This window comes from Prionailurus bengalensis, chromosome B1 (assembly GCF_016509475.1).
Source record: "Prionailurus bengalensis isolate Pbe53 chromosome B1, Fcat_Pben_1.1_paternal_pri, whole genome shotgun sequence".
Taxonomy (NCBI): Eukaryota; Metazoa; Chordata; class Mammalia; order Carnivora; family Felidae; genus Prionailurus; species Prionailurus bengalensis.
The window spans coordinates 84568246-84593875 of NC_057344.1; the positions used below are offsets into that span (position 1 = coordinate 84568246).

General features: G+C 35.7%; 1 protein-coding gene across 1 annotated transcript in view; it reads left to right on the forward strand.

Moving 5' to 3' along the window:
- Positions 1 to 25630, forward strand: part of INPP4B (inositol polyphosphate-4-phosphatase type II B) — a 399964-nt gene that overhangs the window by 232321 nt on the left and 142013 nt on the right. The window contains 1 exon segment of the mRNA XM_043568210.1: positions 12227 to 12335. Coding sequence (XP_043424145.1) covers positions 12227 to 12335 — 109 coding nt within the window.

Sequence of the window (25630 nt, forward strand, 5' to 3'; positions counted from 1 at the left end):
GGGAAGCATAAATCAACCCATAATAACAGGATATATAGAGGAATTTCTTATTTGTGATGATAAATATCAAGTAGTATAGAGAAAAGCAAGATTTTGATGTTATAGAACTAGGGTACGACTCATGAACTAGGAGACTTTTGCTCTAGAGCAGTTTTCAGAAAGACTGGTTCTTCTTTTTGAAGACCTAAAGGAGAAAATGTGGGAAAAGGCTAGATATCCTCGTAGCCAAGAATTAATGCAAAGGTACTGAGTTCTACCGCATACTGACTTTTTCTCCAAGGCACCTCATGTAAATTTTATAGATATTGTATTGTATTGTATTGTATTATACATATATAAATAATTTTATATACATCATATATATGGTATACATATAATGTATGTAATATTGAATATTAAGCTTATATGTTTTTTAAAATATGTTTTTGTAAGTTGAAAATTGATTATTTGAGATTGGAATTTAGGTAAAGTAAGTGCTTTATAGGCTATATCACCAACTATATGTTATAATAGAAATTGAAAACTTGACTGAATTTTTGGGGTCCTACCATCCACTTCTTTGATATTGACTAAGTTAAATAAGCTTTCTGAGCATTGGTTTTCTTATTTGCAAAATAAAATGGTTAAAGTTTAAGATGACAGTCAATCAGATTTTCTACTTGCTTATATAACATGTAGTCAGCATATTAAAATAATTTCAGCTAAATTTATTTAAGATCCATGGTTACTGGTTTGAATGTTTAGCTGCATTACAGACAACATTTTGCAAGGTAATGATGCAAGTAAGATTGGCCAAGCCTTGGTATTTTCACTGGTGAGTTATTTGGATGTAGTACATTTATTTTCATTCTCACCATTAGTAAATTACCTCAATCCACATTTGATTAATATGCCTGATATATTTGGATAGGCAGCTTTGCAAACAATAGCAGGCAGATTCACCAAACACAAGGCTAATGTCTAGCTCTAGAAACAAGTAACTGAGCAGAACTAATGTTGTCCTGTCTCATACTGACAAATGAAATAACCTCCATTTAACGTCAGGTGCCCCCAGGCCCATTAAGTTAACTTTTCACCCTTATTCATTACTTAATACAGCAAATACAATCCCAATAGAGATCTTAGATGGCAGTGACAGTAACAAAGACAAAACCTTAAAATTAAGAACAAAGTTTTCTACCCCAGTGAATATTACTTTAATAGAAAACCAGTTATGAATATTATAAAATATGGATTCTTGTAACACTTTTTTAAAGGTTTATTTTATTTCTGAGGGAGAGAGAGAGAGAGAGTGAGCAGAGTGAGGGAGACAGAGGATCTGAAGCAGGCTCCACGCTGACAGAAGAGAGCTGGATGTTAGGTTCAAACTCACGAACCATGAGATCATGACCTGAGCCAAAATCAAAAGTCAGATGCTTAACCTGACTGAGCCACCCAGGCACCCTGGATTCTTGTGATATTATTCTGTGTTTAAGTTGTTTTATTTTATGTTATAGATATATAATAGCATATTATAGTACATGGCAAAGAGAGAGAGACAGAGACAGAGACAAGGAGACAGGGTAAGAAAGATACAAAGAGAAAAGAAAGAAAAGAAAGAAAAAATCTATAGTAAATCATAAAGCTATAGTTGGAATCAGGTGCAACATAAGCCAGAATTTATTGTGTAACTAGGATGAATCAGCTAACCTCTGCTCCTTAGTTTTCAAACATCCACATTGAGGGAAGGAACAAATGAGGAGTTGTTTAGAGCTCCCTGATTTCTGTGTCTTGAATTTGAGTATATCACATCATCAATGAAGTATAATTACTTTTAGATATGTTTCATGATGTTGCCAAATTGTTTCAACTATTCTGAAATAGTTTTCCCTTAAAATTCCTTGTTCTCTTGTGATTCACGTCAAAGTCATTTTGTGGGCCATGTTGAAGTCAGGGATTGTGCTTAAATTGCTCCTTGAAACGAGATCAGCATGTCTATGTTTTTTTTTTTTTCTTTTCATTAGAACTATTTTTATAGTTGTAGGAACTTTAAAGAGATTTTCTGGGAAAAAAATAGACTTATTATCTCATATCTATTATTAAATGGCTTTTAAAGGCTATGAGGCAGCCCTATTATTAAATTTCAAGCCAACTTAGTATCTTTAGCTTGATGAGATTTGCAACTTGAATTCCACTTCCCTGTTATGCTGTGTATGATGCCATTTTCACAAAGCCAAGGACAAGTTTTGAGATATGAACTATCAAAAAAAGAAGACACACAGATTCTATTTTTTTTAGAAAGAAAAAAGACCTCTGATTTTATTGCTCAAATTTTCATAAAATAAATATCCACCTAGATTTTTATAGTTGCCTCTAAGTATCAAAAATATGAACGCTTTTATTATATACAGTTAAGGACTATTTATATCATAAAGATAGATAATTTAAACAGCAGGATAAAATGAGGAAATTTTTCCAAAGAGACAAATATGAATAAGATTGTTATTTAAGAGTTTTATTTTTACTGACTATTTGTTTACTTGTATATCTGCTCATTGTTAGAGGAATACAATACATTTCAGTTAATTCTAACTGAATTTTAAAAAGTACAACTGTTACAGCCAAGACTGAACATAGTACTTTAAGTGTATACCGTTCTTCATCAACTACACTAAGATACCAGGAAATGAATTCCATAGTGTACCAAAATCTGTCTACCATTTTTGTCATAATTGCAAGTGGCATTCAAGGGTGAAAGGACCAAAGAGATAAATCTAGCAGTTCCAATACTGTGATATTGGTAAATGATAATTGTCAAACAATATTTGCAAAATACTAAGACTCCCAAGAGTTGAGATTTTGTGATTTCAGTAAGAGTGTGGTATTTAAAAATTATAGTGATTAGTGTAAAGTTATGACAGAGATGATTTCAAAGTTAAGGATTATATAGCTGTATACAGCATCTTCTTATTTTAGATTATGTGACAAACCTAACATATCCATAGCTGAAGCGCACAGCTGTATTCTTTTGCTTAAGTTCATGTAAATTCTGAGAATAACATTCAGCAGCTACTTTCGGTTTCTTTCAGAGCCACTCCTTGGTCATTCATGATTGTGGAACCATTCCACAATCCGTGGATGGGGCTTTCCTCACATCATCTATTTCCAACTCTCCCCAGATGCCAACTGAATGTCCTAAATTTCAACTCAATTCTAACATTATTTACCTGGAGATAGCATCAGATTCCCAGGTCAATGACTGCCCTTCACTTCAGATGCCAATCGAAAGTCCAGCTTGTTACCCGTACTTTTGACTATCTGGCTTGAAATCAAAGGTTCCCTTCTCCTTGCGTTCAATTAATTTGATAGAGCTATTCACAGAACTCAGAAAAACATTTTATTTACTAGATCACTGGTTTATTATAAAAGGATATAATAGCCAGATGGAAGAGATGCACAGGGCAAAGCATAGGGAGAGTATCCAGAACTTCCATGCTCTCTGAACACGTCTCTCCCAGCATCTCCACATGTTCACCAACACGGAACCTCTCCAAACCTAGTCCTTTGGGTTGTGTTTTTGTTTGTTCGTTTGAGACTTCACTACATAGGCATAATTGATTAAATAATTGGCCATTGAGGATTGAAGTCAATCTCCAGCTCTTTTCTTCTCCCAGGAGGCAGGGTGTGAGAGGAGGGATAGAAAATTCCAACCTCTAATCACTTTGTTTGGTTCACTGGCATCCAGTCCCTACCCTTAGGTGAGGTTCGATAGTCACTTCATTAAACATGAGAAAAGCTCTCAACGCTGAGGAAATTCCAAGGGTTTTTAGGACCGCTGTACCAGAAGAGGGAACAAAGACCAAATATTTATTTCCTGTTATTGTTAAGGAACAAAAATTCAACCGAGTGATTTAAAAGATCAAATTGACTTTATTGAATGATTCATGAATCAGACAGCATCCCACCTAGTAAATAGAAAGGAGCTCTGTAGAGCTAAAGAAAGGAAAGATTTTTTTAAAGGTATTGAGGAAATGGGGAAAAAGAAAATGATTGGCAAAGGAATCCATTGTTTTAGGCAAGATCATCCTAAGGGAAATGGAAGGGACCTGTTAGTAAATCTCCTAGTGCTGACCAAGAAATTCTATGTTGACTAGTTAAAGATTACATTCCTGGGGGGCTGAAACTGCAGTTAGATTAGGTATTAAGGCTTGGTTTGCTGATGTGGGTCTCTTGACTGACTATTATGAGCCTGTGGCTGTCTTTTTTATGTTATAAATCACAATATCAGAGTTATCAATGTTTAAATTTTAACACTTCAACTTTTTGAAGACCTCAAATATACAAAGGTTAGGTAAACCTAAATTCTTTGACCCTCTACAAAATAGGCACATAAAGATCCCAGCTTTTTGAGCAATGGTTTTAATCAGGTAGGTAGAATCAAAAGGCAAGAAAGTGAGAGAGCAAGAGAGACCTACTTGCTCTTTCCGTATCCAGACATAAACCCTACTTATTGTCCCTGTGGAGAAAGCCTCTTGATATTAATGGATTATTAAGGTTGGCTTGCAAGGTGGGGAAATGGGAGAGATGTCTTCTAAAATATAGATAGTGTTCAGTTCTGCTAGCTGTGCTGAAACATAGCAACACTAGTTTTTACTTGACTATTTGAAATATTTTCTATGAAGATCAAGAATAAAGAATATTTGGGGAGTCTCCTGTGTTTTACCTCCTGGTACCTTCACCCTGGAGAACATATACCTATGTAAGGAAATTGGCTCCCTTTCTGTTCTTATTTTTTTTCAAATCCTAATTGTTGTGATACTAATTATTATGTAAACTTTCCCGAGAATTTCATATTCCCAATATGCTTTCTTGTTAATTTATTTTTAATATCTTGTTTAAAATGATAACAAATGGTAAATAAAATTATAAAAAATGATAAGTTAATGAAAAGAATGGGAAATAAAGGATCTGATCTAAGGAAACACTGGATATTATAAGGCTATATTAAAAACAAATTACAAACATTGTACTTCCCTTAGTAAATTCACTCCTAGCAGAAGTATGAATGAACAATTCTAAAACTATTTTATTTATATACTAGGGTTAATCAATATGTAGGTATGAAGATAGTGAGCAAAAGAAGTTAGAAATAAAGGAGGAAGGAAGGCCAGAAGGAATCTTGTGATTCTGAACTGAATCAGAGTAATAATATGGACTCATGGGTTTGTTGTTGTTAGTATAGATAGATATAGATGTGTGTATGTAAACAAGTTAGTATACATACATATATTTCCTACCTCTAGCACCTGAAAGGATTGGAAGCAACAGTAATGAGTATAACTACCCCCAGTATTTGATTTCTAAACACCATTGTCTAGTTAAAGGGACTAGGATTCTTGGAAAGCTGGTTGATTCTAGAGCTGAGGCAGGGAAAATATAAGATTAGAGTCTAGAGTATCCTGTGGCTCTTGAAAGTAAGGAAGTGCTCAAAAAATGAACAACAACGATGACAACAAATGGTGTGTGTGAAAGGAACATATATAAATAGCACAAGAGCTAACTGAAGGAGCTCCCAATGGACAAAGCTGGAACAACTTGAACATGAAGATAGTGTTAGTTCATAAACCAAGGAACAAAGTACCCATGAGCCCATATTGATGTTAATAAAAAACTGAATATATAAAAGAATAAAGGAGAAGGGTCAACTATTCTTTCCAGAAGAATTCCAATTAATGAATGTGGAAGGAATGAGGGAAATGGAAAATGAGCATTCAAACACAGCAGTAATAATTGCCTTCGACAAGATTTATCAATAGATGCTAAAATGAGTGGGAGCAAGTTAAACAGAAACAAGATACTGCATTGTCTTAAAATATGTCTCTTTAAATATTTAGTAACTTTACAGTGAAGAATCAACTTGTCATCACAAGGTTAACAGCACGTAATACATAACAACTTAACATACTCCCTGTTATAATGCACTGAGAAGGGCATATTGTCTCCATAGTATCCTACTCAATAGTGCAAATCTTCAGTCTAATTATGAGAAAACATAAGACAAATCCAAACAGAGGGACACTTTACAACGTAACTTACCAGTATTCTTCAAAAGTGCTACAGTCAAAAATGAAAGACTGAGGAACTATCATAGATTGGAGGAGATGACAACAGCTAAATAAAATGTGGAATATTGGACTAGTTCCTGAAAGAGGAAAGGGTGTTAGTGGAGAAACCAATCCTAACATACTATCTACTTATTTTGATGTAATAGTACAAGATTAATTTTTTAGTTTTGATAATTAATCTATGACTCTGTAAGATTTTAACATAGGGAACATGTGTGAAGGGTATACAGAACTCTCTAATTTTGCAACAACTCTGGAAATCCAAAATTATCTCAAACATAAACATTTTCAAAAGTATTTAAACAATAAATATGTTTTTGTATTTTAATATATATATATTGCAGATATATAATATGATATTTTGTTATACATATACATAGTAAATGATTACTACAGTCAAGCTAATTAACATATTCACCTCAAAAAACAAGTTTTTTGTTTATTTGTTTGTTTTTGTTTGTGTTTTTTTATGGGGAGACTGTGTGTGTGTGGTGAGACATTTTTAAAGTATTTTTAAATTTCTTCCTGTTTTAGACAGAATATTAAAATTTAATTCAAGTTTTATAGAAACATTGACAGCGACACAGTCATAAACTTTTTTCTTTCACTGTAGCAAGAATATCTAACATAAGACCTAACCTCTTAACAAAATGTTAAGTGTACAATACCTAATAACTTATTGTTTGGTATATATTTGGCTTCCTTGACTGAAACTTTATACCATTTGATTAGTGACTTTCCTTTTCCCTCTTCTCCCAGCCACTGGCAACCAGTATTCTACTTCTGGTTTCTATTAATTTGATTCTCACTTAATTTTAGATACTTCATACAAGTAGAATCATGCATTATTTGTCTTTTTGTGGCTTATTTCACTTAACATAATAACCTCAAGGTTTATCCATGTCACATATTGCAGAAGTTCTTTCTTTTTTAAAGCTGAATAGTATCCCATTGTACATGGAATTCACCCACTTTTCTTTATCCATTTTCAGTATCCATTCACCCACTGATGGATATTTCGGTTCCTTCCATATCTTGCCTATTATGAATAGTGCTTAAACGAACATAGAGGTGCTAATATCTCTTTGAGATCCTGATTTCATGTCTTTTGTGTAAATGCCCAAAACTGGGATTGCTGAACCGTTATTCTATTTTTTTTTAATTTTTTTTCAACGTTTATTTATTTTTGGGACAGAGAGAGACAGAGCATGAACGGGGGAGGGGCAGAGAGAGAGGGAGACACAGAATCGGAAACAGGCTCCAGGCTCTGAGCCATCAGCCCAGAGCCTGACGCGGGGCTCGAACTCACGGACCGCGAGATCGTGACCTGGCTGAAGTCGGACGCTTAACCGACTGCGCCACCCAGGCGCCCCCGTTATTCTATTTTTAACTTTATAAGGAACGTCTATACTATTTCCCATCGCATCTGCACCATATTTTGAATCCTGTAACATTGTGCAAGGATTCAAATTTGTTCACATCATGGCAAACACTCACTGTCTTTTCTTTGTTTCTTTCTTTCTTCTTCTTCTTCTTCTTCTTCTTCTTCTTCTTCTTCTTCTTGATTTGCATTTTCCCTGGTGATTAATAACATTTAACATTTTTTCATATACCTGTTGGCCATTTGTAATTTTCTTTGGCAAAATGTCTAGTCAAGGCATTAGCCCATTTTAAAATAAGGTTATTAATTTTTTTACTACTGAGTTATAGGAGTTCATTATATGTTTTGGAGATTAACTTCTCATCAGATATATGGTTTGCAGATATTTCCTCTTTTTCTTTTCAGTCTGTCATCTCCTCACTTATGCAGAAGCTTTTTAGTTTGATGTAGTTTTGCTTGTTTTTGTTGCTTATGCTTTTAGTGTCATATCTATGAAATATTTGTAAATACCAATATCATAACACTTTTCCTCTATGTTTCTTTCTAGGAGTTGTATAGTCTTAAGTCTTATGTCTAAGTCTTTAATTTGAGTTGATTTTTGTGCATGCTATAAGGATCTAGTTTCATTCTTTTGCATGTGAATAATCATAAGTTCTCTTATTCTTTTATAGAATATAGTCTATGGATGGATATATTTTCATCCTCATCCCATGAAGATATACTTATTTCAGATTCCAATGTTTTTCCTGATAGTGTTTATAAACTTTTTTATTTCTTCAATTATGAAAATAGTACCTTGGGGAGCCTGGGTGTCTCAGTTGGTAGAGCATCCAACTTCAGCTCAGGTCATGATCTCGTGGTTTGTGAGTTTAAGCCCCACATTGGCCTTTGCACTGACAGTGCAGAGCCTGCTTTGGATTCTCTGCCTCTTTCTCACTCTGCTCCTCCAACATTCACAAAAATAAGCATTCAAAAACATTTCAAAGAATAGTAATACCTTGTATGATCTGCAAAAAAAATAAGACAAACTGAATTATTAAACAAATATTTATTTATTGGCATTTATTGAAAACCTACAACATGGATGATATTGAGGCATTTGAATGTTCTTCTGTTAATATTTGAAATGTATGAGGAGGAGTATAAGTATCAGAGCCTGTGCTTTTGGGCCAAGTGACTGAATGGCCACGCATATAGGAAAGTGATCTAGTGCACTGTGGATAGAGGGAGGCTAAGACTGAAGAGGCAATAGTAATCCCGACAAGAAATAACAAAGATCAGAATTAAGGTAAAGATAATTAACACTGATAAGAGAAAATAAAATTTGGTAGAAGAGTTATGAGAACTCATCAGGTAAGGGGCACCTGGGTGGCTCAGTCAGTTAACTATCCAACTTTGGCTTAGGTCATGATCTCACAGTTGGCAAGTTCAAGCCCTGTATCAGGCTCTGTGCTGATAGCTCAGATCTTGGAGCCTGCTTTAGATTCTGTGTCTCCCTCTCTCTCTTGTGCTCCCTGCTTGTGTTCTCTCTCTCTCTCTCTCTCTCTCTCTCAAAAATAAATAAACATTAAAAAAGCTGATCAGGTAAAATGTTGAGGGAAAGGGAGAAATTGAAAATGATCTTGATATCTTGAGAGTTTTACTCTGGAAGACTTAAAAAAAATGTGGTGTCTGTAATGATCATAGACAACTGGGGAGGAAGACCAGGTTGGAAGAGTTAGAGCAAGTGAAGCTTAATAACTGATTTAAATTCAGAAATGTTCATAAGGCACTTAGGAATTTGATTATTTAATGTGGAAAAGGTCAGAACTAGCCAGAAATAGAGATTTTGTAGGCTTTGATAAAAAAAATAGTGTTAAAACTCTGAAACGAATGAGCTTATAAATAGAAAATAGAATAGAAACAAGTAAAAGTCAGTCAGAACTTTGGATATCAAAGAACTTGTTTATAACTAAAGAAGCTCTTTATATCATTGGATTCAAGAAACACACATGTCTTCATTAGATTTAAAAATAATCAGCTCTTTATTATGAGGCATGGAGAATATTTGAGCAACTTGCTTCTCTTTCTTTACCTGCCACTTCCAAGTTTCATGGTTCCTTCACAGATATCTAGAATTTCCCAGAGCAAAGTGGAGGAACAAAAAGAAAGTTTCTGCTCCTAGAAAGTAGCTTTGGAAAAATGCGGAAACTATAGGTGAATTGAAGAGACAGATTTACCATGAAGCTAGTACAACTTAAGTTCAGGTCTGGCTCTTCCTGTGTATGGGTATCACAAGATTCTTCAGTGGGCCTCAGCAACTTGTTTCTGGTCAGGTGTTTTTGCAAATTTTACAAAAATAAGTTATTTTAACCTCCATCAGTTAGGACTGGTCTCTCTTTCTATGCAGATTTCCCCTTCCCTCATTCTTTCCCTCATGCTAGGTGGTGGTGGAGAGGCCACAAACTCAGATTTCCCCTTCCTTCATTCTTCCCCTCTTGCTAGATGATGTTGGAGATGTGGATTTTTGAATCCAGCGGGAGGCTACAGACAATTAAAAAATTTGAGTTAGGAATGCATTTAGCTTGGGCTTAATGGGATTTGGGTTTAAAGTGACTTAGTTATATTGTTGGTATTGTTGGTCACCCAGCTTTTAGCAGAAATGTATTTCTGCTTACATCATCATGATGATTTTTCTTTTTGCATTTAGTTTAAATTAACACAGGAACCGAAGACTGAGCCTCAATTTCACTTTCCTTTTCAGACTGAAAAGTGTATTTTCATGGTAAAGAAGCAATAGTTAAAATATCATCTTTCTTTGCTTCCTTGGTAGGATAACTTCTTATAAGGAAAATAATCGTAGGGACTCCTGGGTGTCTCAGTCAGTTAAGTGTCTGACTTTTGATTTCAGCTCAGGTCATAATCTCATGGCTCCTGGGTTCAAGCCCCGTGTGGGGCTCTGCACTGGCAGTACAGAGCCTGCTTGGGATTTTGTCTCTTCCTCATTCTCTCCCTCTCTCTCTCTCTCTCTCTCTCAAAATAAATAAATAAGCTTAAAAAAAAGAAAAAGAATCCTAGATAATAGTGAATGCTCACCACTTCTAATTATTTTCAACTCCATTTTCTAGATGAGGAAACTGAGACATAGAGAGGTTAAATAATTTTCCTAATGTTGCACAGCTCATAAGTGGCAGAGCTGGGATCCAGAGTGAGGGACTCAGGTTCTGGTCATTAACTTAAACCCCTGGCTCTCCATCCCTGGATTAGAAGGTGAAAGACCCTGAAGTCTTTGGGACTTTAGATGAAGCAGGTAATTTCTCAAGGTGCTCGGGTTTCTCATGAGATAGATGAAGATGGACTGGAATTTAGTGTTGGTAACTTTCGGGTAATGTCATGGCTATTTGAGAAAGCTGCGGCCCTTTTCCATAAAGTAGAACAGACACTTATAAAACTTGCATATATTCATGGACTCCCTGAAACCCTTTTCTTAGCCCTATGTTAAAATATCCTGGACTAAGAAGTCTTTAAATTTCACACAAGTCTTATATTCTGCTATATTAAGAAAAGCTAACTTTCAGTTTATTAGTGACTTTTTAAAAGGGCAAGAGATTACCACTCCAGCAATATATTGAGTGATTGTTCAGTATGTGCCTTATTGATGGGTTGATTTGGGTTGTATTCTGTGGGGTTTTTTGTTTGTTTGTTTTCTGTTTTGTTTTGTTCTGTTGTGTGACCTTGACTTCTCTGAGTGCTGCTGAAGTCTTTCACTTGAAGACGTTTCTTTATTAAGAAAAATATTTCAAGTGCATTTGGATTGAACCAGTATGAAGAAGTTACGGTGTTTACGTGAAGCTAATAAAATAATTTATGTTTTCCCTGTAAATGAGAACTGAAAAACAACCAATGTGTCAATACCAAAATCAATTCGAAAAGGATCTACTATGAAATTAGGTTTCTCAAATAAAATGTAGTTTAACCAGAGATGCTCACTCTGTTTTCCTTCTTATGGGGATACTTTTCATTAGAATGGAAAATTGATGCCATGTTTTGAAGCCCTAAACTTAATAAGCATCAAACTTGATGTTTCAAGATCAAAAGATGGAGTTGCAATATAAATGTATGGATTTTTTTATTAAAAAAACAAAATATCTTTGTGGAAAATAGATCTAGAGATATTTTGTGTATTCTTTCTATGTCACCTAAGAAAATTGCAAAAGCATGCATTCCAAGCTGTCTAAGGTTTTACACAGGCAGGAAACTACTCTGTATAGGGTTTTTTTTTTGTTTTGTTTTTTTTTAATGCACTAGTAATGTTCTGCCCTTGAGCCAAGATGAATTAATAATTTGGGTTTTTTCTCTGTAAATTTTCTCTGTAAAGATTGTTCATTATTGTTGAATTTCAATATGATTGCAAATTAAATGATGCAAAACTCAATAAAGTAAAATACACAAAAGACCAATTAACATGTTATCTCAGTAAGTATATAGAAGAATGAGAGAACATACTGTTCCAGATAGTAGCATATAATTAAGATGTAGTTATAAATCAAAGAAATATTATAACTTGGTTAGGTGCACAGGTGGCTTTTAGAAAGATTGATTAGCTCCTCTTGCCCCCTTGAGATGTGAGTTCATAGTTATTCCTGCAAAATTAAACAGAATAATTTCTCAAACTTCCAACAGTGTGTATACTTCCATGCCAACAGCATGCTGGAGACAAATATTTGCAAAATGTTCATCTCCTTGTCTATTCCTGTTCCAGATGCTCTCTACGATGTCATCACCGTGGGAGCCCCAGCTGCCCATTTTCAGGGATTTAAGAATGGTGGTCTTCGGAAACTACTCCATAGATTTGAAATGGAAAGAAGAAAGTAAGTGATGAGAGAATGCATTAATGATATTATCTTCCCTTTGGAGAAGTTTGTGTATAATGTTAGGATAAAGAAGTTTGTTCCATCACAATGAACAATTCTTCAATTCTGCAACCCATTAAGTAACTTAAAGTTGTTGAAATGTCAAAAAAAAATACTTGAGCAGAAATTAAATTAGAATAAATTAAATGCCTGAGTGTATTGCTTATAGAGTAGTAGCATTATGCTGGCAGAAAAAATTTCTGGAAACCCTGCTACCAAAATAGATACATTCTAGTATCTAGTATCAACCATGGCACATTGAATGGAATGGTATTCAGATGGAGATTTAGCTGAAAACAGTCCACTTTAACTGTGAACCCAAAGATACTTGATGGAGAGCATGAGACCTAATTTATGACTTTGACCCTACTATTGATTTCCATTTTGACCTAAGTCCAGGCACATAACTATCTATCATTTAATTGTGTCATTTGAAAAAGAGACATCAACACAGAACTGTATCTGTAAAGTGATGAGATTAAAAGAGGAATCATATCCCTTAGGAGAAAGGCATGACACAAAAACTATTATCACTGTTATTTATAATTTTAATATACTTTCTCAATTTTTTGTCTTCATTTACTTTAAAATATTGCATCAGTAGTTTATCCCCCATGTACTCACCCCCAGGTACTGAGTTATCCTATAATACCCTCTAGCTATGCCTATACTCATGTAAACCATAAAAAGTATCATTCAGGTCTGAAGGATAACTTTACTTTCCTTTTCAAGCCATTACTCTTCTTGGATTAAGATCTCAAAGTTTGAAAGTTATGAGAAAATAGTTATTCTTAGTCATAGTTGGTTTATTAATAGTATTAGAAAATCTGAGTGGCAAAACCAGAATTTTTTTTAAGTTTTATCACATTTACCACATAACACATTTTTATTCAGTGTCCAGATGTTCAGGAAGAAAACATTCAGGTAAATTATGATTGAATAGGTGACATACTATTATATTAATATATAAACTAATAATACATATTTATATATTTTTTTCTTGCTTTCAAGAAATTGACTTTGGTACGATACTATTAACTTAGCTATAGTCCTTATTCAGATTACTCCAGGTTTCATTTTCTTGTTTGGTTGGTTGGGTGGTTGGTTGGTTGGTTGGTTGAGAGGCTACAGATAGTGTTCTATGAAATTGCATCACAGATGTAAATTAGAGTAACTATCATCAAAATAATCATAAAGGGATGTTCTATTACCACCAAGAAACTCCCTCAGTGATTCCTTAATAGTCACACCCTCCCCAAAAACCTTCTGCTGCAGAAAGCTATTCTGTTGCTTTATTATTTCAGCAGGGAATAGAAATGAAAATTGCAACCAGGGCATCTGAGGGGAGGGGCACCTCCTATTTAATTCATGGAGGCTGGAAGTCAGTTATCACAGACTTCACAAAGCAAGGATGCTATATCTCTTTACTGAAATGGCAATGGGAGTAGAATACAGGTTTCTGTCCATGGGCTCTATCAGGGAGGGGTGTTTCTCACTGACCTCCTGCTGCACCATTCTTTGAGTCGGGGAGCAACCTGCCATTTTTATAATATCACCCCTAGAACAGACAAATATGATTAAAAGTTTTTTATTCTGTTTGCCCACCCTTTACCAATCCTTTGGCTTTTCTTGGTTGCTATTTTTATTTGGCATTTTACTACATTGCTGGGATGTATGAGACAAGGAAAAAAACAAACAAACAAAACAGCCATGGAACTCACTGTCATGTCATTCTTTAAATCTTGAGGCACCTAGTCAATCTGCCTTCATTTCTCCACCTCTTAATTCTTCTGATAAATGACATATAGATTTTGTCCAGAGTTCTTTTGTAATTAGAGAGTAAAATAGATTGTGTTTACTCCATCTTTCCTGGAACTAGAAGTCTCTAATCTTAGGTGAGAATTCACCTAATCTATTTGCTTTCCTCAATCAAATTTTTGTGTTTATAACACAGCTAAAAGGCTGAAAACTGTCCGTAGGGCACATAAAATCTAGTTGAGCATGTACAGAATTGGCATGTGATGATACATGGAACCTAACCATGTAATTTCATAAAATATTACTACGTGCTGCTATTAAAGGCAAATGTTGAGTTGTGTGTTAGATTTTGAATAGTATTTTTTGAGTTTTAAATACCCGCATGAATATCTGAATTCTTCACTATCCTTCACTTCACTGGGATGTTTATATACATATAATCACATGCACACACACGTGCGTGCATGCACACACACACACACACACACACACGCACATAGCCTTCTAGGATCAAATTTAAAATAAAAGAGAAAAATGCATCCAAAGCTTACAAACATTGATTTGCTTTAGGTTTTTCATATGTGTTATATATCCCATTGTTTTACTGATGACTTTATTAATAAAAAAAAAACAATGAGATGGTTTTTTTTTTTAATTTTTTTTTCAACGTTTATTTATTTTTTGGCACAGAGAGAGACAGAGCATGAACGGGCGAGGGGCAGAGAGAGAGGGAGACACAGAATCGGAAACAGGCTCCAGGCTCTGAGCCATCAGCCCAGAGCCTGACGCGGGGCTCGAACTCACGGACCGCGAGATCGTGACCTGGCTGAAGTCGGACGCTTAACCGACTGCACCACCCAGGCGCCCCAGAGATGTGTTTAATTAAAAAAATAATTTGGTGTAGATCTCAAAAGTACTCTGTAGGGAAGTGATGTAGGACAAATATGGCTTGCTGAAGCAGTACACAGATGAGCTTGGTATCAGCCTGTCCATCAAGTTAAGGGGTGATCTAAACAAAGACTTTATGCCTAAAGTGATACCATACTATTCAAATTATCTTTCTGCAGGCTTTTTCAACAGCAAATATTGCACTTGTCAGTCAAAAGCAATAAAAGAGAAGTAAATATGAGACTACATGAAATGAGTAACTTAAACTTGCACATTTATTTACATTTGGCACTGCAGAAAAGCACATTAAGTGAAGGAATTTCCTTCACTTCTTTCTTTTGATACCTCCCAAAAAGATAGCCAAATATTTTAAGTCAGTTTTTTAGTGGAACCACCACAGCCATTTTCCTACTTCACCTTCATCTGTTTTCTTCTCAGCTATGCGAATGACGTACTGTCACCTGAGAACAGATGTAATTTATGTGTCTGTTCCTCAGTGATACATTTTTTGATGAATACATTGACCAAACAATGAAAAGGGTTTTAGTATAAGAAAGCCTTGCTCATAGTATTTATATAATGTAATTCAGATCACAAAAAAAGTATGTTTTAAAGGCTACAAGAGGAGCGCCTGGGTGGCTCAGTCAGTTAAGCGTCCGACTTCGGCTCAGGTCATGATCTCACGGTCCGTGAGTTTAAGCCCCGCGTCTGGCTCTGTGCTGCCAGCTCAGAGCCTGGAGCCTGCTTTGGATTCTGCGTCTCCCTCTCTCTCTGCCCCTCCCCTGCTCATGCTGTGTCTCTCTCTGTCTCTCAATAATAAATAAACGTTAAAAATTTTTTTAAATAAATAAATAAAGGCTACAAGATAATTAGGAAGAGTGGTCTTTTTTCTTTAATTTTTTTTTTTTGCATGTATTTATTTTTGAGAGACAGAGAGAGACAGCATGAACAGGGGAGGGGCAGAGAGAGGGAGACACAGAATCAGAAGCAGGCTCCAGGCTCCGAGCTGTCAGCATAGAGCCCAATGCAGGGCTCGAACCCACAAACAGTGAGATCATGACCTGAGCCAAAGTCGGACGCTTAACCAACCGAGCCACCCAGGCGCCCCAGGAAGAGTGGTCTTTTTAAAGCACAAATATCTGAGTATATTACTCCTCTGATCAGAATCCTTCAAGGAGTCCATGCCCATCCATTGGGTATTCAAAGCCAGCATGATCTCACCCCACCAAATTTCTGCTCTTCCTAAATGCTATACAAATTGTTTCCCTGAAGGACTTCATACATTCCCACCTCTTATCTCCTTATTCTGTTCCCTTGTACAAGAAATTCTTGTTTTCATCTCCCCATTATTTTCTGTTTCTTTCTGTCAAAACCGTATACATGAACCTATTCAAACTTCCACACATTGTCCATCCTAAGGTTCTACCTTCTCTGTTATGTCTTTCTAATTTTCAAGTTGATTTGACTCTCTATCCTAATATATTATTTTTAATCTCCTTATAGCTTTATTAGGTCACAGTTATGATGTATTAGGTTTGTTCTTTTCTGATATTTCCATAACAGTTTGTGATTTCCATAATGAAAAGATGATGTCCTCTTAAAATTTGGATCTTCTAATGTGCCCCACAGAGTACATGGCATGCAGGTTCAAATTCAGCAGGCATTGGAATTCACACATGAATCAGATGCAGTCTCTGATCTAAGCTGCTGAAAATTCAAGTGGGAGATCAAGTCTCACAAATAATCATAATACATGGAGCAGGGGTTATCAACCTTGTTGCATATTACAATTCTCTTTGGAGCTTTAAAAGATTTTATCTAGGGGTGCCTGGGTGGCTCAGTCGGTTACGTGTCTAAATTCAGCTCAGTTTGTTATCTCACGGTTCTTGAGTTGAAGCCCCATGTTGGACTCTGTACTGACAGCTCAGAGCCTGGAGCCTGCTTCAGATTCTGTCTCCCTCTCTCTCTGCCCCTCTCCCACCTGTACTATGTCTCTCTGTGTCTCAAAAATAGATAAACATTAAAAAAAATAAAAATAAATAAACAAAAGATTTTATCTAGGAGTCCCTGGGTGGCTCAGTTGGTTAAGTGTCCAACTTTGGCTCAGGTCATGATCTCCTAGTTCATGAGGTCCAGCCCCACATAGGCTCTGTGCTGACAACTCAGAGCCTGGGCCCTGATTCAGATTCTGTGTCTCCCTCTCTCTCTGCCCCTCTCCTGCTCACACTCTGTCTCTCTGTCTCTGTCTCTGCCTCAAAAATTTAAAAAAAGCATTTTTTTAAAAAATTAAAAGATTTTATCTATGGCAAGATAGCACCCCAGACCAATTAAGTGAAAGTCCTGGGGATGGAGCCCAGGTACTGGTATGTTTTAAAAGCTTCCCAGGTAAGACAAATGTGTAGCTAGAGTTGAGCACCACTGAGGCTGAGGAAGGGTGTGGAGAATAGAAACAAGAATAGTGACACAGATGAAATGACCTTGAAAAATGTATAGAACCTCAATTGATATGTAGCAGGAGGAAAGAAAACCTATGCAAAGTAGTATTTGTTGAAATAAGAAAAATATTACAACTTGCATACTAGAGCTTTGTGTTTAAAGAATCCTGAGCTCACTAAACAGTTACAAAACAGAAGCAAAGATGGGAGCTATAAGAATTTTGATTTGAGACAACTTGGGCTGAAGTAACATGCAAACAAGTAAAATTGAGCATATTATAAGAGTTTTCATGCTGTAAACATGAGATTTATATGAGCCAAAAGCCTAATTGCACATGTATTTTTTTAAAGACCAGAATTAGGATGTGTAAGGCATTGTCTTTAATAGTTACATCAAACATCTACATGTCCCTGGAATCAGTGATGTATCTGGAAGCTACTTAAAACTTGTGGATTCCTCCCTCAAAATATGATCATTTTTTCCTTTTGTTATTGTTTAAAAGAAAGGGGGGAATTGCCACAACCACGCATATTGCCTGCTTTGATCATTTCTGATTTCAGCAGGAATTTCAGACCCAGCCAGAGCTTTGAGTAGGATCATGACCTAAAAGCATAAACCTTTCCTTAAAATGAAAAAGTAACTCATGAAAACCAAGAGCCGTTATAAAGAAGAAAAAGTACCAGTGAAGGGCAGTGTCAACTCTTGTTTGAGAATATTAATTCCCTGTGATCTGCCTATTCATTTGGAGCATTCAGAACCAACTCCCTGCAAATGACTTAATGTCACATGCCTGCCTGGAGGAGGAAGTGCTTTGGTCTTTCCACCCTTCCCCCCAGTCTGTCATTCCAGGTGCCCAAAATCAGTAGTTACTACCCCACAATTTCAAACAGAAGAGAGAAAAAAAAAATCACTTGGAAAAGTCATAAAGAAAATGAACTAAAATTTTACTGACAGGAATATTGTAGATTCTCCTTGAGCCTACAACAAGCTGAGCCTGTACTAGAATTTGGGGAAATGTTCTGAAGGAAAGCAGAATATTAATGCAAAGAGTTACACAAATCAGTCTTACCTTTAAGAGATCAATGGCTATGTAATCATATGGCAAAAACTCTGAGGAAGACTTTCCTGTTACAAGGAGAAATACAAATAGGTATTTCCTCATTCTCTATTATAGATAGGAGACTGCTTGGGTAAAAAGAAAAATATTGCAGTAGGAAAGGAAGCTCTGTGGAGCCTCCAGTATAGCAGGCATTCAATGAACCAGAAATGGGAGAACTGGATGCAGAATTTCATACCACTACCTTTGATACATATTCTTCTTACGCTACTTAATTTGTGGAGATAAAACATAAAGCAACATTTTTAGTTAGTAATGTAGAGCTGAGATGTCTAAGCAAATCTGTCTGAGTTTTCCAACTCATCCCTTTTTGTATTCTCTCCACTAACTATGAGCAGACTAGGAAGCAGTTACGAAGACTGAGATTCTTTTTTTTTTTTTATGAAAGAATGAGTGATTCAAATATATTCAATGAAAGTAATAAGACTGCATATGTGATTTGATTTAGGGAGCCAATTATTATATTTTTCCTACCGAAGCTGATTCTCTGTCTCTAGTTATTTTTTTCCTACTGAAGCTCTTTCTCTGTCTCTAGTTTGATCTCTGGATTTCTTCTAGAAATTTGTCTTGTCACTCACTAGCAGAGCAGTTTAGTCTGAGATCACAACTGTGTGATCTGTTTAGTATTTTGTAAGCACCAAGAGATCATGCTGTATGTCCTTTCAGTAGCATTTTGGATCTTTCGATAGTGTATATGTATTTTTTAAATATTTATTTCTATTTGAGAGAGAAAGAGACAGAGACAGAAAGAGAGAGAGAGACAGAGAGAACACTAGTGGGGGATGGACAGAGAGAGAGGAAACAAAGAATCCAAAGTGGGCTCTGTGTTGACAGCAGGGAGCCCGATGCAAAGTTTGAACTCACGAGATGTGCAATTATGACCTGAGCTGAAGTCGGATGCTTAACCGACTGAGCCACCCAGGTGCCCCTCAATAATAGATATTTATAAAAATATTTTCTACTGATAATATTTAACATACAGTGTAATATTAGTTTCAAGTGTACAATATACTGAATCAACACTTTCATACATCTCCCTGGTGCTCATCATGGCAAGTGCACTCCTTAATGCCTGTCACCTATTTCACCCATCCCCCTAACCACATCCCCTTCTGTAACCATCAGTTTGGTCTCTATAGTTAAGAATCTGTTTCTTGGTTTCCCTCTCTCTCTGTCTCTCTCTCTCTGTCTCTCTCTTTTCCTTTGCTCATCTGTTTTGTTCCTTAAATTCCACGTACAAATGAAACCATAGGAATTTGCCCTTCTCCGACTGACTTATTTCACTTAGCATTATACTCTAGCATCAACCGTGTCATTGGAAAAGCAAGATTTCATTCTTCTTTATGGCTGAATAATAGTCCATTGTATGAATATATCACATCTTCCTTATCCATTCATCTCTAGATGGACACTTGGGCTGCTTCTATAATTTGGCTACTAAAAATAATGCTGCTATAAACATAGGGGTGCATGCATGAATTTGTATTAGTATTGAATTAGTATTTTTGAATTAGTATTTTTGTATTATTTGGATAAATACTGAGTAGTGCAGTTACTGGTTCATAGGGTAGTTCTATTTTTAACTTTCTGAGGAACTTCCATATTGTTTTACACAATGGCTGCACCAGTTTGCATTCCCACCAACAATGCAAGAGGATTCCTTTTTCTCCACATCCTCACCTACACTTACTGTTTCTTGTGTTTCAATTTTAGCCATTCTTACGTGTGTGAGGTGATAGCTCATTGTGGTTTTGATTTGCATTTCCCTGATGATGACTGATATTGAGGGTCTTCTCATGTGTCTGTTGGCCATCTATATATCTTCTTTGGAGAAATGTCTGTTTGTATACTCTGCCTATTTTTTAATTGGATTATTTGCTTTTTGAGTGTATTTTTTTTTGGAAAGTATAGAAAAGTCAAAAGAAAGAGTAAAATTACTTATAATCTCCCTCCTCAACAAGACAGTTACTGGTGGCATACTGGTATGGTCTCTTCTAGTTTGTTTTCCCACATGTAATTTACAGCTTTATTTTTTTTCTATTATGAACTTAAAAATTCAAAACGGCTTAAGATGGCTAATTCTTCTCTGGACATTAAATGAATGTTCTACAGTGAAAAAAAAAATATATCTATGTGTTTGTGGTTCTTTGGAAGTCGTGCCCAATCCAGCAAAGCTAGTCTATTTAAAATATCAGTCTTATAGGAGCACCTTGATGGTGTCATTGAGTGTCTGACTTGATTTTGACCCAGGTCATGATCTCATGGTTTGTGGGTTTGGACTCCCCATTGGGCTTTGCACCAACAATGCAGAGCCTGGTTGGGATTCTCTCTCCCTCTCTCTCTGCCCGTCCCCCAGTTTCTGTCTCCTTCTCCAAATAAATAAACTAAACTAAACTAAACTAAACTAAACTAAACTAAACTAAAATAAAATAAAATAAAATAAAATAAAATAAAATATCACTGTCATAGGTTATAGCTAAAATTCATGTTCTATTCACTTCCAAATGCATTTTCTTTCCTTTTGGAAAAAATACTTTATATCACAGACACACACACACACACACACACACACACACACCACTTTAAATCACACAGGCCCTGTGGAAATAAAGAGTAGTTGTTAATAAAAGCCCTATCCATTATTTTTTTTCTTTTGAACCAGCAACCGGCAATATGTTATTTTCAAGGAGATAACAATTTCATTCTTTGTGCAGATTATAATTTGATTCCTTGAGGGTATATTTTCTTCCACCTATGATTTAGTCTTCCTCAGCCACTCTTAGCTCTCTGCTCAGTTCATATTTGAGCAAATAGAAAGCTAGGTCTGCCAAAACTATATACCAGGTTTTTCTTCTCCATGTGCATTTCCCCGCATGTATCCAGCTCCTTGTACAACAACATCAAATCTTAAAGAGTAAGTGGGTTTTATCTCTCACACATTTATAGCTTGGAATAACAAGAAAATAAAATGTGTTTAAATAAATAGTCATGTTGAGACTTGAACATACTGAACAAACTAAATGATTAGGCTTGCAAGGCATTAAACTACATGTGACATGAGGAAATAAAAGGGTTTTTTAACTTGCATACGATCCTAAATGAATTTGTAATGCAGCATTTCCCTTCTTCATTCTCTTTTTAACTATAGAAAAATAAAATTTGCTTGTAGCACACAAATTCAGAGAATAAAGAAGCATATAAAGTGAAAAGCCTACCTTTTCCCTTATCTCTCCCTAGAATAAACCGATTGGAACAGTAAATGTGTTTCCCTGTGTAATTTCTTCTAGGCATCCAACCAGTTGAATTATCAATGGCTATGACTCAGTCCACAAGCTCAGGTTCATGGGAATGTAATGTTCTTGAATTTTCCATAACTAAGTTTTATTTTTCTGACCCCCATTCTGGGTTAAGGCAGAAACTTTCAGACAATTCATAGACTCCAGTCCCTTTATAGATTAAATCATGGTTTGGGCACTTAGTAGCTTTGTAACATTGGTCAAATTGCCTCACCTCAATATAACTAAGTTTCCTCAGTTGTGGTGTGGAAATGTTGCTTGGCTCATAGGGTTGTTCTCAAGATTTGATGACTTCATATACACCAAACATTTTCTAGCAGTACCTGGCACATAATGAGGACCTAATAGATATTAGCTATTTTTTATGAAAAATATATAAACAGGTATATTTTCACTCAGAAAAATGTTTTCACAATGCTTCATTTCAGTTCAGGTAGATCTCATTTTTTTCTAAAAGCTATGTAGGATTTTATTTATTGAATGCAGCATTATTATCTAACCAATTCAATATTGATGGTCATTTAGATTATTTCCACTTTTTGCTATAACCACCTGCATCTACAAGATACACCCTTATTTTATATCCCTGAAAATTTGTATTTATTTTTGATAAACTCCTAAAAGTTCTTAGTTGAGGTGGTTAAATTTTAGAGATGCTGCCATGTTGTTTTCCAAAAAAAGTTGTGTCAATGTGCATAAAATGCCTAATTGCCCACATATTCTCAAGCACTGGGCTTCGGACACCATGTCTGTGTTAAGCCCAGGTTTGGCGCATGAGTCCAGACATACATTTAGAACCATCTAGAAGACAGTTCTGCATCAATGGTATCATCCAAATACTTCAATGTCAACATATTCAATCATCCCTCAATCCCTTTCCCTCAAACTTCTCTTGAGAATATCATTTCTAAATAAAAGTCAGCACCATTCACCTAGATGTTCAACCTAGAAAGCGGAAATCCTTGACTATTTTTCTTCCTTTGCTTCCACTTCCAAAAACTAATAAAATAAAGTAAAATAAAATCAGTACTATCAGTTCTACCTTCTTATTTTTCAGGAAAGCATTTATTTCAGTAATAAATTATGGGTTATGGTAACTCTAACCCATGGAATCACCATGTTTTAAATATTCTACCACCAAATCTCTTAATCATTCTCTCTCCAGGTTGGCTCTCATCCAATCCATTTTTCTCACCTTGGTTGGAGTAATATTTCTAAAAGGCAAATACAATCTTGTGGTTTCATAATGTTGGATATTTCTTAGCTGCTTCTTGCCTAAAGTGTAAAGTTCAAGGTGCCTGATATATTCATGTGTTATCTGGCCCCACTTTCTTCTAAATTTTTGTCTATCACACCCCTTATATGAGCCAGACTGAACTAGCTCACTTTCAGTGCCCCCTGCAAGCTTTCTTTGACCCCTTGGCTAGACCACTTCTACTTGAAGCCTCCCATGTACAATCATCCCTAATTGTCTACCTTCTCCTCTGGACTGTGTGTGCCATGAGGACATGGACTGAGTGTGTCCAGTTTACCACAGACAGCATCCTCAGGAACTAACTTTTGTTGTTGAAGGATTGATTGCCTGTTATAGGAGTATCTCTCCTCTGCCTGAAGACATCAGTGTGACTGCATCAGGTAACAGAAATATAGGGAATATTTGTGGAACCAGGAAACAGAAATAGAGTCAGGAAACAGAAATAGAAATACAAAACAGATATTTATAGAAAATATGTCATAAGCTTTAAAAACAGCCATTTTTCAGGGCTGCCTGGGTGGCTCAGTTAGTTAAGCATCCAACTCTTGATTTTGGCTTGGGTCATGATCTCACAGTTCAAGAAATCCAGCCCAACTTTGGACTCCACACTGGACATGGAAACCTGCTTGGGATTCTCTCTCTCCCTCTACTGCTCATGTTCTCTATCTCTCTCTCTTTAAAAAAAAAAAGCCATTTTTCAGATTTTAGAATGTTTGCATTTGTTTGCACCTCACTAGGAAGGCAAAATATACTTTTATGTGTTCTGAAAGGACATAGGTGATAAATTTTGTAAAAAATAGCCCAACCTAAAATCTGATTCAACATTTGTAATGCAATAGTGACTTTAACATTTTAGTTGGTGACATTTTTCCAGTCACCTACCCAAAAGCTTGTGAAGCCAAGTGTGATCTGAAGTGTAGGCAGGAAGCACTGTATGTAGTGTGACAGTTCAGAATTCTTAAAAATTGAATCTTTCCTTTAAAGAAATGACTTTAATTGTAAATGAAAATAAGTTTGTTAAATGACCTAGAATTTATAGTGGTAATAAATTTGGTGAAGAGAAAAGTGTCTAAAATGATAAAATACATCATCAATCTTAATTTGAGGTTTTCAGAAAGTCACTGAACTTCTCACCCTCCTTTTTCTTTGTTTGAACTATTGATGTGGCTGATTTCTTTTGAAATCATTACATTGCTAGAAAGAGTGGTTAAAATCTTGAGATTTTAAGGAAAGACTTTTAAAATATATCATCACAATTTCTCAGGAAGATAATTTGACTTTATAATTAAATGTTTTAATTCACAGTTACTAAAATAAGACTTCTGGTTTTATTTGGGAAGAAAAAGTTAATCAACAGAAAGATTGGGACTTAGAAGATAAAATGTGAACTCTAATAAGCAAATTACAGAGAGAAGCTTTTCTTTAAAAACTAAATATGAAAAAATAATATGGTTTAAGGACTTATTTTCTGTAAATCAGGAGTTGCATTTCTCCTTCATCGTAAACTGAAAAAAATTAAATCATGGCACTATTAGGTCATTTCAACTGGTATGCATTTCATCCAAAGAAGAACTTTTGTACTCAGGTTAAACACTGAATAATTTTAAGCATATTTTTAAAGCTCTCTATTAGGGGTGCCTGGGTGGCTCAGTCGTTTGACCTACCGATTCTTGATTCTGGCTCAGGTCATGATCCTAGGGTAGTGAGATTGAGCCCTGCATTGGGTTCACCTTAAGCATGGAGTCTGCTTAATATTCTCTCTCTCTCTCTTTCTCTGTCTCTCTCTCTGTCTCTCTCTCTCTCTCTCTTTCTCTTTCTCCCTCCCTCCCTTCCTCCTTCCATCCCTCTCCAACTCTGCCCCTCTCCCCTGCTCATACTGTCCTCTCAAAAATAATAAAATAAAGCTCTCTATTAGTTTAGATATTTAATATCCATTGTCTCAAAGGCAGAAAACAGCAGAAAACAAAATCATCTACAAGTAAATTCCAAGAAAATAAAAAGCACTATATTTTCCAGAGCTTTATAAGCTAACTATAGAATATCTCATTCTTTGCAAAATTATAGTGAAAGTACTAACTTAGAAAAAAAAAAGGAAAAAGTATGTATGGGATCTATGTCATGGAAAAATCACAAAACTGGCTTGTGTAACATGAGAAAAATACTGTTTTTGCAAAATCTTTATTAGATGGGACTTTGAACAATGCCAGTGTCCTCCCCCATCATGAGGTTTGTATGAATACATAGTTATTGCAATGATCTTGTAGAGGAGAAAGATGGCTTGGCCTGGGGTGATGTCAGCACAGATACAGAAGAGGAGATTGGTTACCAAAATATTTGGGAGGGCTTAGCAATTGTTTGGATTTTGTGCGTTTGTGTGGAGTGGGAGGTAAAAATCCAGAGATATCAAGAAAGACTCCCAAGATTCTGTACAGCACAAGTGGGTATGGTGATGTCATCCATTGTCCTTGAATCAAAAATTCCAAGAGCATGGGGAATCTGGGAG